The sequence below is a fragment of the Equus przewalskii genome, chromosome 14, assembly GCF_037783145.1.
Source record: "Equus przewalskii isolate Varuska chromosome 14, EquPr2, whole genome shotgun sequence".
Lineage (NCBI taxonomy): Eukaryota > Metazoa > Chordata > Mammalia > Perissodactyla > Equidae > Equus > Equus przewalskii.
Window position 1 is genome coordinate 44,928,656 of NC_091844.1, and position 15,841 is coordinate 44,944,496.

General features: G+C 37.7%; 1 protein-coding gene across 5 annotated transcripts in view; it reads right to left on the minus strand.

The window, feature by feature from the left end:
* The window catches only part of EML6 (EMAP like 6), a 279,876-nt gene that overhangs the window by 179,058 nt on the left and 84,977 nt on the right, over nucleotides 1–15,841 (minus strand). For all 5 annotated transcript variants that reach the window (XR_011526070.1, XR_011526071.1, XM_070572641.1 and 2 more), the window contains exons 2-4: nucleotides 7,555–7,714; nucleotides 4,012–4,110; nucleotides 1,288–1,356 (exon numbers count right to left, since the gene is read on the minus strand). Coding sequence is in view for 3 of the 5 variants with exons in the window: in XM_070572641.1 (XP_070428742.1) it covers nucleotides 1,288–1,356; nucleotides 4,012–4,110; nucleotides 7,555–7,714 (328 nt within the window). In the remaining 2 variants the exon portion in view is untranslated. The remainder of the gene's footprint in view (nucleotides 1–1,287; nucleotides 1,357–4,011; nucleotides 4,111–7,554; nucleotides 7,715–15,841) is intronic.

The following is a 15,841-nucleotide window of genomic DNA, read 5'->3' on the forward strand; positions in this document are numbered from 1 at the left end:
TTTGTTGTTGTTTATTCATACATATCCTGTTCTTATACCATTTTAATTATTGTAATTTCTTAATATGCTTTAGTAAATAGTAGTGCAAATTCCTCTTCATTATTCTTTTTTATTCCAAAGTTCTCGGTTATTCTCGTTCTTTTGTTCTTCCAGATTAACTTAGAATAACTTAAAGGGAAATGTTATCAGGTAACAACAAAATTTAGAGATTGTAATTGAACTCATACTAAATATAAATTAACTTGGAAAGAAATGATGCATTTATAATTTTTAGACTTCATGTCCAGAATCAAGGTTGTCTCTCCATTTGTTCAAGTCTTCTTTTATCTTCCTCTGTAAAGTTTTGTAATATTCTTTAAATAAGTCTTGCATATTTCTTGTTAAATTTGTTTCTGAGCATTTTACCATCTGTTCCTTTCTAACCATTAAGAAGGAACAATGGGAAAGATCAGGAAAAACTAGACTAAAAGAAGAATAAAAGAACTCGGAAACAGGAGGAGTTTTTGGAAGAATATAGATCTCTCTCTGTTCGTACAGAAATACAGCATTTTTGTACCCACAGAGATCCACACATGCTCTATCCAAGCAAGTAATCCTTATACTCTTATTGGTAGACTCTAATTTATATTATCTATAAACCTATACAGAAGATCCTGGGCCATATCCCAGGGTCCAGGAGAAACTGTTGCTATGACGGAGCAAATGATGTTGATGGTGTTAATTTTGCTACCTGTGTAACAAAATAGAAAGAAGCAAATAGGCAGAGGTAGGTCCTGGGCCACTAACAGTCTTTCAGGCTGTGCAGTCTGGAGGCAGACAGAGGCATTTAGAAACCAATGGCCCAGGTAGGTTTGTACCATGTATCCCTCTATTACCTAGGCCCAACACAACATGGCATCTTTCTTCTGAGAGAAGAAATCATGCAATATGTGTAAACATTCATCATAATGTGAAAACTTAATTCACAAATTAAAATCAGAACTGTTTTAAAATATGCAATCCCAGAAGTATTATGAGTCTTCTGTTTAGTATTTAATTAACATAAAGTTCCCTTTTCAGCTACCTGTTGAGCACTTCACTTCACTGTCTCTACATTGCATTTCTGAAAGAGAGCCCCATCAGCTGATGTTAGCTTGCTTCAAGATCAGAGAAGCAAGTAAGAAGGCTCTAAATTTAAGGAAAAATATGTAAAATCAAGCAGTTTCTCAAAACCAAATTATATATATATAAAACACCTAAAATTATTTTCATCCAAGGTACCAAAAATTTATAAAAACACTACTTTACCTTTATATGTTTTACTCCACAGCTAACCACTCTGTTTGGCTGATATGGATCCCAGGAAATATCAAAAATCTGTTTAAAAAAATTAAAAGTTGACATGTTGGTCATTTACGTGTTTTGGCCTTCTTTCAGATATCAGTCCAATTGCCAAGACTCTATCTTAACACTTAGAACACAATGCTACCTACACAGACTGGAAAATGCAGGATTGGTTCTGGGGATGATTTTATCACCTCATGTCTACTTACCTTAGGCCTGAAAAGAGAGATAATAACCGCAATCATTGAGAACAAACGGATGTCATATTTTTAACTTTGTCCATCTGGGGTAAATAAATTGTGATGATTTAGGATAATTTTTTTATCAAATTTTCTATAGCTCTCCACAATGCTAATAAAATACTTTTGTGATAGCTTTACAATAAAATGAAAAGAATTATAAAATGCTTCATTTTAAGTAGGAAAATGTTTAATAGTCAATTACAATTCAATGTTGCCCACAGTTTTTAGTAATCACAGAAGTTGATATTCCTAAACTAAGGTAGAGGCATTTATCTGGCACTAACTTAGCCCACCCAAAATAGTCCTTTAGGCCATCATTTTAATCTCACCCAAAATACCATTATATTTTCAGTTCTCCAATGAACTGAAAACATCCGCTAACACAACTTTTCCTTAAGAAAAGCTACCAGACAGTTTGCATGTATATTTCCACTTGGGGACCAGGGAAGAGAAGACTCTCTGTCAACACTGAGGGTCAAATTACCTGTGGCAATTGTTTAAAGTGCATATTCCCCCAGCCCACCTGAGAGATTCTGATTTAGTGGGTCTGAAAACGGGTCCAGGCACATGCCTTTGTAAACAGGTCCCAGGAGATTCTGATGCAAGTGGTCCATGGACCACACTCTGTGCATCTCTAATAGACAGAAGGACCAGATGTCAGGGCTAGAGTCTAGAAAGAGAAAGAGCTTAGGCTGCTAATTTCTCATCACATAGGAAGGAGCAATATGGACTAATCATCAGAGAGAGAAGGAGGACCAATAATCTTCTGTTAGGTAGGAAGGAGGAATTATGGACCTCAGCACGAGCACTGAAGAAGGAGCATGTGGTCTAAGTACCCATTCTAGCTATGCGAGCTCAGCTAAGTCTTAGTATCTCTAACCTTAACCCAGTTCTCAAAATCCACTCAGTTACCATGTCAATTAGGATAATGTATGTAGGATCATTTCGCAGGCTATGAAGCACTCATACAAATGAGTGCTAGGGATTAAGTATTTAGCCACGAAAATATCTTAAAGATAATCATTTGCCCATAAGCAGCCAATAATAATTCATCCTGGCATCAGTTATAAAGAGAAAAACTATGTGTGATACAAATTATGGGCTCTAGGAGAACAGTGTTCTAAAAGAACAGTATTTCATTAAAACATTCTAGGCTTTTAAAATCACAGAGTTCTCACTAGAGAAGCATTGCACTTTTTACAATCTACTTCTAACAGGAAAGGGTACAATATACTAACAAAGCAGTAAGAAATTCACCTATCGATCCAGTCCAATTCAACTTACTTTATAAGACATAATGGGATCACAGCATAAGCAGAAACAGTAATATCCAAAATGTAAGCACTGCATATATTTTTAACCTGTTCATTCAATATTAACTTAATACCAGTTAAATACTAATAAGTTAATATAGAAACCTGGGGGGTAGAACTTGAGCATCATTATGATGTAAAATCTGCCTAGAGGATTCTCGTGTGTAGCCAGGGGTGGGAGCCATTGGGACAGAGCGGTGCCAGGCCTCTTCCAACACAATAGTTCCATTGCTGGTCACTCCCAGACTTTCTGAGGATTTAATTCTCAAGTACAATGAGTCCAAATGTGCAGCAACAACTATGGGGTCCCCTTAAACCACAATTCTCCCTACTTGAATGTACCATTCACATAAAATTTTTTTAGAGTTCACATTAAGCAAGAGACAGTGAACGTAATATTTAATTAGAGCCTCATTCTACATGGACACTTACATTGTGCAGAAATACAAAACAACTAGGAATCAATGTAAGACAGTCATGTAAATTCATTTTTCTTAATTAGAAAATCAAGACAATAAAGTAGGCAAATTTTTTTAATTATGCAAGACGCTGGAGAAATAGATTTCTAACCAGTTAATGCATATGTCATCTTCATTTCCTATCTTGCCAGCTCTGACTACATGGAATTATCATATCGGATCACACTGACTTCAGTATGTATGATAAGCAAGCCACAGTTTACATTCGATGTTTCAAATATAACAAAGAATCACAAAATTGTCACTACATTCATTTGAAATTCAAATGCATACACTTGTAAACATTTTGTGAATATTATTTTCTAACAACGATTTCCATCGCCTAATGAATACATCTAAATTTTACATATAATTTCAAATTCAATTCTATTTTGGCTTTATGAAGAAGCTAAATGATAGTATCAAAAATTTGCTTCACCTATGAAAAGCACTAACAATTTAAATAAAGCATCTGACCACCAGAAGAGCTCATGCCAACATAGCTATTAATCAGAAATTAATTTTTAAAAACAGTAAGTTTTTAAAGTTCAATGTGTAGGAAAAATTTACAAGTGGCAAATTTACTTTTAAAAATATTACAACTATGAGAAGCTATATCACAATTGCCCCCCAGTTATGAAATCTGCATGGCTTGATCCAACAAGTTCTTCTTACCCGATCAGAGTGGCCGGTGGCTGAGGCCAGAAGTTTTCCCTTCCTCCAGTCCCAAATGCAGACTGTGTTTTTGGCATCCAATCCCACAGAGGCTAAACGCTAAGAATAAGAACCATATTTAGTAGCTGAAAATGATGGGAAGATTTCCTATTATCCACGCCTTCTTTCAACAAATGGTTATTGATTACCTACTATGGGCCAAGCATTGAACTTCTCATGAAAAAAATGATTTCTCAAAATCCATCTTAAAGCAAAAACTAAAGATATCACAGTAGATGACTTCCATTAACACATCCTGAAATTTCAAAAACCTGAAAACTACAACTCATTTGTCCTTCTTAAGCATAGGAAACATGCAAAGTCTGATGAAGTCTCTGGTTAATCAGTGGAAATCACAGGAACAGAACTTGAAGGCAGTATTCAGATTTTTACATTTAAGATCTTAGTGCGAGATTTAAGAGAGTCTAGGATTCTATAGTCTAAAAGTATGACCAAACTTCTAAAATTAAAGGGTTTAACAAACGCATAGAGAAGAAATCTCAGAAGTAAACCTTATTTTCATTCTTCTTAATTTTCATAATTTCATAAACATTGAAAGTGATTAAGAAGGATACATAATTTTAATAAAAGTAATCTGGTACTTCATCTCTCAGTCTAAATTCTTTGGGTTCAGATCAGAACTTGTCCTCAAAGGGAAAAGAAAATTCAACACATACAAGTATACACAAAATCAAAAGTGTCCAGTGTTAGGAACACCAAAATCAGATTCCAGCAGCACACCACCTCTAAGAAAACAGCACTGTGTAACAGATAGAGGTCTGGACTGGGAGCAAGTAGATTTGGCTCTTTTTTTGACTTTGAGAGTAGCCAGCCCCTGGAAAACTAATTAATCTCCTTAAATTTCAGTTTTCTCATCTGTAAAATGAGTATAAAATATTTGTCTGTCTACCTAGTAGGACTGTTGTGTGGATCAGTGAAATAATGTAAGTCAAAGGGTTTTAAAAACATAGTACTACCCAAGCTTAAGAGTATCTGAGCTTATGCATTTCACCGAGTACATCTGAGTGTGTGTGTGTGTGTGTGTGTGTATATGTGTGTGCATATGTATGACATATGACAGAATGATAGACAGCCATGTGTGGCTAAATGTATACATATTTTGTTATGCAGGGATTACTCAGGTGTCTTCACTAAAGATGGCTTCCATTAGGAATATTTAGTACAAAAATTATATAGCTGGAGGTTTTAAAATGTGCCCTTAAGAAAAGGGGGTCTTTGTTGTGATTTTTAATTTAGGGTTCCAGCAATGATTATAACACACGGTTGTATTTTGGTCCATATACAGAAATTTGAAGTAGGTGAATTCCATTCAGCTTTTTTAAAAAAAATAGAAAAAGCAGTTAACATACACATGGACACTAAAGTAAAACCCACATTTCTTGATTGAGAAAAAAACAAAAGAAATCTATTTTGTTCCTTTGTAGTGAGAGGCCCCACAGCTACCTGAAAACATTTCTATTGCCTTTTGTTGCTTGTGAAGTGAAGGGCCATTTGTTATTTTCTAAATATCACTCGATTCCAGTGAACACTGTCCAGGGAATAAGGCTGACCTGAAGCAACAGGCATCAACAAGCCATGAAATTCACCATGGCAAACAAATAGGAGGTTATTTTTCTCAATTGACAGTTAAGTGCCATGCAGTCCATACCTTCACCCTTCAAAATGGAACCTAAGAGAGAATAGCTAGGATTCTAACACAAAATAATTGGACAAAGACCTAAAAATTAAAGCTGGATTTCCCTCTGCCACATAACATTTTTCTTGCGATGCTTCAGAACAAATTTTGAAAAAGAATGTTTGCTAGAAAAACAAAATCAAATTAGAGAATGTGCATATAAGTACACATCTAAGCATAATGTACACTTGTACTTGCTTCTTCACTCTGACACACTCATTCAATTTAGTCAGGAACTCAATAACTACAAGTCTGCACAAATGTCACTATCCAGCTATTTCTCTTTAGATGTGAATATACAATGGAATATATGCATTATCCTGACTAAATTGGATGAGATTACAGAATAGCAAAATCAAAAATGTATATATCAGGAGTCTACATACGTAGTGAATCTAGTTATAGAAAGAAAAATGAACAGTTAATGATCACTACTCTCTCAAAATAACAGAAAACACCAAGTAAATGTTAATTGCTTAAAAAGTGACTTAAACCAGATCAAGTCTTAAAATCCACTGAACTTCCGGTGAACTCTCAGTTTGGTCAAACTTTTATGAACAATTTCACAGGTCTTTCCATGCCACGAACTTACAGAATTAACTCTGAGATTCACAAAAAATTGTATTGAAGGAATTAACTGGCAGAAATACGGAGGGTGAAAGAGACAGAGGAAGGTAGCCTAGGAACATGGAGAAGGCTGTGGGGAAAAGGCACAGCCTTAGCAAGGAGGTGAATGCAGTGGAAGCCAGGAATGATCCTCCTAGTTTCTACTCCCTGTTCTATAACATATTTTTTATGAGATATAATTGATATCTATAACACATTAACAAGTCTTTTCTGCCGACTGTTGCTGGAAGTCAAAAGAAAGAGAGGAACATTGTTGGGGGAACTGGGAAGACGTCATGAAGCCCTTTGAAGTGTCTTGGAAGAATGAGTCACTTTAAGGAGCAAATAGGTTAAGTCAGGCACTTGAGGTAGAGAGGACAGCATGAGAACGGGTCCACAGGTGCCAAAGTGCAGGTGTCATAGAGTAATCTTGTTGACTTGTCCAATTTGACTGCAAGGGGATAGTGAAGGCTAGAAAAGTTGGTTAGCCTAGAATGCCCAGCTACGTAGCAAGGACTTCATTCGTGGGTACTTCCAGCTTTTGTTGTTTTTAAACAATGCACAGACACCTTTTTCAGTTGGTGAAATGTATTAGCAAAAAATTGTGTGGAGACCAGTTAAGAGGTTACATAAACTGTCATGCATGGTGGCAGAAGAATGGGAAGGAGAAGATGAATGTTAGAGTTGCTATGAAGAAACTAATAAGTACACACGAATCAGTCACGGCTTGAACTGGGGAGAGTGGGTAGGGAGAAGGAGTTAGAAGTGACCTCAAGGTAAAGAGTCCAAGAGAATCTTCTCAGTGAATTATTAGGAGGTGATGTTATCTTCTGAAAGCAAGGGGAACCAAGGAGATGCTCAGGGTTTGAGGTCTGTGAAAAAGGTTTGGTCCAATCCTTATTCCAAATAGGAAGCTAACAATGGAAGACAAAGGGGAATTGCTGAGTCATGATGGACCCTATCATGACTTCCTTTCTGGAAACTTTTTAACCAGATCGTGAGACTTGGGGAACCAAAACTGAGGCCTATCCAGGGCTGAGTGTCAGTGCCCAAGCTTGGAAAAGGATCAAACAGTTGAGGATTCTAGGAGGCTGCCAAGAGGAGACAGCAAGCGTTGATAGACTTTGAGCCTGTAGGCTCTATAATTCTAGGTGACTTGTGAGAAGTTATTAAAGAAAAGAGAAACAGAAAAAGATACACACCTGTCCATCTGAGTCGAAAGCCAGGCAGGCAACTCCATGTGTATGGACATCTTTAAGAATAGACACAGTCTGGACATTATAGGAATCCCATATACATATATATGGCTCCTTCCCAACTTGGCCAGTTGCAACAAGAGTTTTATCTGGGTGTAAGGCAAGGCTGAAAAACAAAAAGACCTCTTTTCACATCCTCCAACTGAAAAAAGTTAAGAAAAACATTGATCATCTTTTAGCCACATTTATTTCTCACTTAATCATCTAAGAAGATAATGTCAAGAGATCTCTGAGTCTAAACTGTCCCCCAAGTAATTAATTACCCAATTGGTCTAAATAAAACTGTTCAACTTTGGCAAAGACAGGCTTAGCACAGGTTTAACAATAATTTCATCTGATCTTAGGCACTTGGTTACTTTGAAACCAGACACTACTATGATCATAATTCTATGATTAAAATATCTTATATATGGTCCTATAATTGCTTCATGTCATGATATTTACTTACTGATTTTGAAAATATTACTCAGTTTTCAAGTTAGCTTTTGACTTTAATTTGGAAGAAAAAATGCTGTAGCTAGGAGGAAGTGCGCTTCTCAGAATTAAGTAAGTCTGCTTGCAGAAGCTCTGGATACCATTAGGATTTCAAAGCATGGAGGGGGTCCCAGAGTCAAGTGCTGTTTCTGTGTCTGTTGCCATAGATTGTGTATGTTAAACGAAAATTTCTATTTTACAAAAATTGCTGTGACACAAAGAGAACTACAAATTACTATGCTTGTGGTTCATGTAGCATTTTTCCTCTGTAGTCCAATCAAAATAAAACTTTGTCAAATACCAACTAGAATTTCAAGGAGTCTGTAGCAGTCAAGAGGAAGAAATGTTATTCTTCCTAGATGAGAAATTACTCAAATGTTTTAAATTCATTGTGTAAACAAGTTATGCCTTTATAAAAATAGGTGTTGGGAATTTTAAAAAACAAAAAATAGCACATTACCTATATGAAAAACTAGCAGATGACTCTGTTTCCATGATAACAAAAGGAGGGGTTTTTTCTTTCCAATTTCAGCATCTATTTACAGTTAACAGAAGTAGAATTTTTTTTCCTTTTCAAAGTTCAGCATGATTTAATAAGAGCATATGCTCTATTGGCTGCCCCTTACTACCCCTGGGCCTTTGGACATATTACCTGATCTCTTTTGCCTCAGGTTCCTCATCTATAAAATTGAGATACTATATAAAAACAGATAACATAAAGAATATAGACCATTTAGCACAGTACCAGACACAGAGTAAGCACTCAATACGTTTCATTATCATCATCATTTGTGTAACTGGCATCAGATAGATACAACCAATATATCTGTCTCTTTGCATTGTGACAACCATAATGTCTCTGTGGATAAAGTGGGCCTTTCAAAAACAAACTATTGTCAGCTTTTCCCCTGGCTCCATGTGGGGTCCCCAAATTCTGCAGCCACAAAGCTCCGTAGGCTGTCACAGTGGCCCTCATTCCACTGTTCTCCCAACAAACCTAGAGTCATCTTTTGCATAGGATCCCTGAGTACCGGCCCTCTCAGGCCCCTGTACCCTGGTGCAGGAGAGCAGCCTGTCTTCCCAGGAGTTCCCAACGACCCCCACCACAGTCCTCAGTTCCGGTGCTGCCTCCAAAGCTGGAGGTCCGCTCCACTTGCATTCTCACATCGTCAAGGCCAAGTGCTTCATCAGGTTTTTGTTTTTCTTTTTAGATGAAGAGGGTGTAGTTGGAGTCCACAGGGAGTGCTCTGTGGCTTCAGCTGTGTAGTGGGGAGTGAGTGCGGGTCCAGATGGAGAGGCTGGGAGAGGATGGGTTGGGAGGCACTGAGCATCAGGGGTGGTGCGGAGGATGGCCGAATCAGGCCCCAGGTGCTGCTGCTGCCGCAACCACTGTCCCAAGAGGAAACTTGATGTCACAGGATCTCGGGAGTACTACCTGGGCGAGCAGAGGAGTCCTGGGATGAGAAACAACTGGGTGCCCCAGATCTGAGTCGGCCATCTAACAAGTGCTTGCTGGAATATATATCCTCAGAAATCTTTATAAGGAGTAATATTAAAAGATAACACCTTTTGCACAATAGGTGAATGCTAGAGGCTTTAAAACTTTTTAAGGTTATAGAACTCTTTAGTATTCAGATTGGTGAGTGATGACCAATAAGATATTAAAGGACCCTCTCAATCTCGATTTTGCTGGAATATCTCCGGTATTTGATGGTATCTAGATGTCCTAGAAAATTGCAAGTAGACTATGGAGTGCCATATTTGTCTCATTAAACTAAGTGGATGGAAGCAGTCTGTGAAAACCCTATGACAAACTGGTATATTTTAGCTCATTGTGAAATGTCAGGTACAGCATTATAGATACATAAACAGAAAATACATTGCCCCTCTTTCAAGAAGCCCACCTTAAGAGGAAGGACAGACATGTAAACAAATAATAACAAAATGTCTCTCTCTATATATATACACACAATGACATAGACAGATGGAGGATGGAGAGACTGGCTACCCAGGATTTTAGGGATGATATGAGTTCATATGAAAGACAAGGTGCAAAAGGCATCCATGTAAAAAGACAATGTCCACAGTTAAAGTCTTGCAGGGAACAGCAGGAAATGAGATGGGTCAGGCCGGCCAGGGCAGCCTTTTAAGCATGCCAGGAAGTTAGGGCCCCCTGACAATTATTAGCAGGATAAAACATGAATAGTTTCATATTTTAGGAAGGTAACCCTAGCAGCAGAGAAGCACAGTGGGAAGGGCAGATGGGTGAGGGGTGTTAGGAGAGGAGGCAGGAAGGCAGTTAGGGACTAAGTGAGAGAGAGTGAGGTAAGACAAGGACACAAGGGACGCAGAGGCTGAGTCAAGTGATATTTAAGAGAAAGAGAGAGAGAGAGAAAGGTTTGGGATGTTTGAGGCTAGGGAAAAGCTTGAGCCTGTCAAAGCTGACAGATGTTTTTTGCTTGGACAACTGGGTTTATAACTCACAGAGCCTGACAGCATGAGAGTTTGAAGCCTATGAGTCTGATCCTGGGAAAAAAATGGCCTTAATTCCCCCCAGTTTTAGTGGGAAAACCAAGGAGACTCCTCAGGTTAGCACCACGTGTGGAGTCCTAAAGGCTATGAAGAAGAGGATTTGACTGGACTGTACGCTTTGTGGGGGCAGGGGCTGTTTCCATCACTCTATACACAGTTCCTGGAACATCACATGGCAGAGCAAGCACTGACAGAGTGCTGCTGAAGAGGGAGCCAATGATGCCAACAACACTGGCTGCCCTGTTTCCTCTCCCCCCTGCCATAGGCAACTGGTTCCAGCTAGGAACTGGAAAATGAAGAGGAATGAGCATATTTCCCCCAATGGCCAGAGACATTTTCAAGAGATATAAATGAACACTCTTTTGCTGTGATCATAGCTTCTATTTAAAAATGCTTGAGACACTTGGTAGATCCTGGGGTTCTCAAGCACCCAGAATAAAAAACATTTGCTGTTCCAGGCTGTCGTTCTTACTATAATTTCATGATTTCTGACTTTTCTCAGTTCCTTGAATGAGGGGGGAAATGAAATAGACAGCTTTCAACAAATCTTTAGAGAGGGCTTCAGAATAATTTATCATTGTCTAAGTTACTCAATTAGCAGTATGACCCAAAAACATCCCATTATGAAGGATTTTTACTCTGGTTATTATTGTTCTTTTCCTTCATACTAAAGCTCATAAATTTATCATATTTATTAAAAAGTCTACACTAGAAATTTTTTTTTTTTTGGCTAGAAGTTCCTTTATGCTGTAAAGTCACCTCTTCCCAGCCCATGATACCTCATTGATCCAGGTTCCTCCTTTGCCATTTGAATACATTAACAAAGTTAACTATTTCTCCTTATAAAGCTGAGTCTCTGACCTCACTTCTCTGGCTTGCATGCAAAATGATTGCTTAAAATGACTCATAATGTTCCTATTTATCCATGTCCACGTCAAGAACAGGAAGAACAGAGAACAGCCTTTATTCACTTTGCCATTTATTACTTTCCCATCAGCTTCCCAGAACTCCTTTCACCCGGGTAACAGAATGACAGTATCCATGTATCTTTTAGAACACAGCCAAGTGGCATTTACTTTTATTTTAAATTTGTCATATCATTTCAACAGCAGTTTTTAAACCTTGGGGGGGGGAGACCCTACAAATTTTAATCACTGGATTTGCAAGAGCATAATATAAGGTATCAGTAATGGTGCAGCTGCAGAAGCGTTTATTTAATAAGGAAGGTTAAAGCTACCATCAAGGTATCTATTCCCTTTTTTCCACATCTCTGCATTTAGGAACTCAAGAATTCCATGAAAAGTCATGTTGAGCAGGATCTGCTTTCATCTAATCCCAAAACATCTTTTGGAATTTTAGTTGAGTAGCATTTAAATGACAGGTATATATATTTTTTCTTCATATAAGACCAAATCCACCCCCTGCTGCATACTTCAAAACTGCTCTTTGCTCCTTCCACAGAAGTGCCCTGAGTCTCAGAAGCTACCCTACAGTAATGTCTTTAGACCAACTAACAGATTAAGGGAGGGGAGGTCCCCTTATCCTATTAAGGGGCCATGATGGAAAGAATTATGACCCCTTGAATTCCTTCCGATAAGATTTCATCAGAAATGACCAAGTATTGTGTCCTTCCATGGAGAAAATTACCAAAGTGGAAAGTACCACCATTACACAAAATATCTGTGCCACTCTGGGCTTCTCATCGTCTTCTTTACCACATCCTACTATTGTGAGTCTTTCTGTGACCAGAAGCATTGACACTACTTACTTATATTTTAAGTCTATCTGGTATTTGAGGGTCCATAAATCCATCTCTTTGCTTTTCTAAGAAAATTTGCACTTTTCAAATTCTGCAAATTATTATAGTTACTTCAGCAATGTCACAATAATAAAATTTTTAAAATTGACTCCCTTTCACTGAGGATCTCGATACATTGGAGGTCTCATTCCATACCCACATAAAAAGGTTTGGTGTCATTCTATTTTTCCCTTGGTCCTCAGTTTATTGCACTCATTGTACTGTATACACGGCAACAAAAAAGGGATCCAGCTTTTAAAGAACTGCTTTTCTTTGTGTATATATAAATCTAGTTCCATTGGGAAATCCCATCTTCTGTTGCCATAGCAATAGAAAGCACTGCAGAGAAGGACTTTCATCACGCTATGTAGGAGAAGGAATTGATTTGTTTCTCCAGCACGCCAGGAGGGCAAAAGCATGTCTTTCTGATGTCAGATGAGATCAGGAAGATTTGCAAGTATGTTGTGTGGGGAGAAGATGAGAATTAATAGGGCTGTGGAAAGAGATAGCTTTGCTTATATGGTTAAACAGAAAACACTAATCAGCACTAATCATTCTTGATTCTTGAAGGCAAAAAATTATATCTGAGTACATGTTCCAAATGCAGCATTTAAAAAACGTTCATGATTCTGACTTTAAAGCCTCATTTCATTGTTGCCCAGGCTGCTTCAGTGATTCTCTCAGTAATAACTTTATACCTTAGTATCTTTTTTTTCAATAGTCTCACCGGGAAAGAGTGACAGCCTTCTCCCTCCCTTCCCTGAAGATAACCCTGAGAGAACTTTTCCGATGTTGGAGGCATAAGTGCATCAGAGTGATTAGGCTGGACTGTTTGAGGGCAGAGGGGGAGGCTGCTGCTTTCTGGGCTGAAGAGGGAGTGGCCTAACCTCAGTGGATGTTCTCCTGTGAGGAACAAAGGCTTTTTTGAAAAGAGTGGGCTGGAGGTAGTGAGGCCTCAGAAGGGGATGGCTGTGCTCCAGTCCTTGTACCCAGAGCCACACTTTGCACTGGAGTACCACCACTGGGACTGTGATTGGATCTGAAAGCATGCAGAGGGCCCTGCCTTGCAGGCGGGTGTGGGCAAGACAAACGGAAGTGATGGCAATGTGGACAGACCACCAGGGTCCATTGCTACGTTCCTGAACTGTGCAAGCCCCAGGGTACCTGTGTAATCCATGGTTGAGCAGTGGTCACTCAAATTGGACTTCTCAGCAACTTGATGAGTGGTGCATCTAATGAGAATTAATGCGATTTGGAAAAATAAAGAAATGCAACATATCTTGCATGCTGAGTGTTGCCATACCTATATCGGTATGGAACTATATCCTAGCAATATCACATAAAAGAGCGGTTAAGAGCATAGCGGTTTGCCTGCCTGGGATCAAAGTCTGCAGTGGCATGCTGGAACCAGCTTGGACTGACCAGCAAGAACTGATTGTTAAATTTTAGCAGTTCTCTGAATGAGTTGTTAAACATGCCTGCCATTAAAAATTAAATTATATAAACTAACAACTAAATAAATTATATTAAAAACAAGGGTAATACATACTAAAACTCATCACTTCTTAATTATTTTACTACAATTTCCTATTAACTATAGTCTTGAGGTTATTAATTGCTATCCTATCTGTACGGTAGAAATATTATAGAACAATGTGCAGCTGCACATGTCTTTCCAACTCTGTTCTCAATGATGTCACATTAGTGGTTTGAAATCAGCCATAGTGGGAGTATTTACATCATGGAAATCAAAAACGCTACAAATCAGGGCTTAATTTATCATTTTGTTGACTATCTAGACTTAAGACATAGAAGGATAAAATGTCAATAATGCAGAATAAACTTAAAAGCGTGTCAGGTCTGTAGCTGTTACAGTGTGAATAACACAAAAAATTGAGAAAATATTCAAAAAGTAGTATCCAGTTCAACAAAGAAGTCACTCACATCAGTGGCAAATGATTAAAGTTCTGATGTATGTCTTTGTTGTTTCATTTTTCTTATTAATATCACCAAACATTCAGAACTATCCCTATTTATCAACGATGTGAGAGACTTCTTTTCTGAACCAGCTAGTAATCAAGCATTTATTCATCATCTGATTTTGTCAAATCATGGCTGAAGTGCAACTACAGGTTGGCCATAGATACAAGAGTTCAGCAAAAAAATCAATGAATGCATTCTATGAGAATTGATTGCCTATATGGAATTTACAATAAAGTGTATTATATACTTTATTATTATTTTGTAAATTGTGTGCAACACATTTATATCAGTAAAATTTATAACAAACTTATGAACATGTATGTATACATTTTTTCTCTTGGAGAGCTTGTTGTTAAACTGTTATCAGTACATCACTGAAGCATATCTCCTCTACTTACTGGTATACAACAGTTTCTCACAAATCACCTTCATCTCAACCTCTCTGTGCCTCAGTTTTTCATCCATAAAATGAGAATAATAACAGTACCTACCGGAAAGAAGGTAGGTATTATTGTGAGGATTTAATAAGTCCTAAAGCAATGATTAAAACAGTAGTGCTTAAAACACAGTGACCACTATAGAGGTGGTTATTACTAATTAACTGCCATGTGATAGGATCTGCTCAAAACAAACATGTGAAATCTACTCCTCATGCCTAAGGATTAACATTCTAAGCCAGGAAAACTCAAGTACATAGAGAGCTATTGTGAACTAACCTCCAAAATTTAAAAATAAGACTACCCTCTGAGAGTTAAACTGGTAAAAACCACGTGAAATGGACAGGATTTGTTATCTAAAGAAGTCATCCTAAGGAGAAAGTATCCTAGGTAAGAGGATGGGAAATCTAATCCAGTCATGATTGACAGTGAGGGAATCTGGACTCAACTATTGAAATCAATAAATCCAAGTAAAATGTTAATAGAAGGGGAAGTTCTGTGTGAAGCCCTTTTAAAGGAGTCAGAATTACGACAGTAGAGTGTTGGAATAAGGATAGACATATAGATTGCTGGAACAGAATTGAGTCCAGAAACAGACTCACACTTATATGGTCAATTGATTTCTAACAAAGATGTTAAGATGACTCAAGGGGAAAGGATAATTCTTTCAATAAATAGTGCTGGAACAATTGGACTTCCATATGGAAAAAACTACCTCAACAACTACATCTCATCATTCACAAAAATTATCTTAAATGACCAGAGATCTAACTGTAAGAGCTAAAACCATACAACTGACAGAAAAAACACACGACAAAACCTTTGTGACCTTTGAAAGACAATAGTTTCTTAGAGAAGAAAGAAAAACCATGAGCCATAAAAAAAAAAAATTGATAAGTTGGACTTCAAAATTAAAACTTCTGTTCTTTGAAGGGCACCATTAGGAAAATGAAAAGTCAAATCATAGAATGGTTAAGAAAATTCACAAAGAACTTGTACCCAGAATATA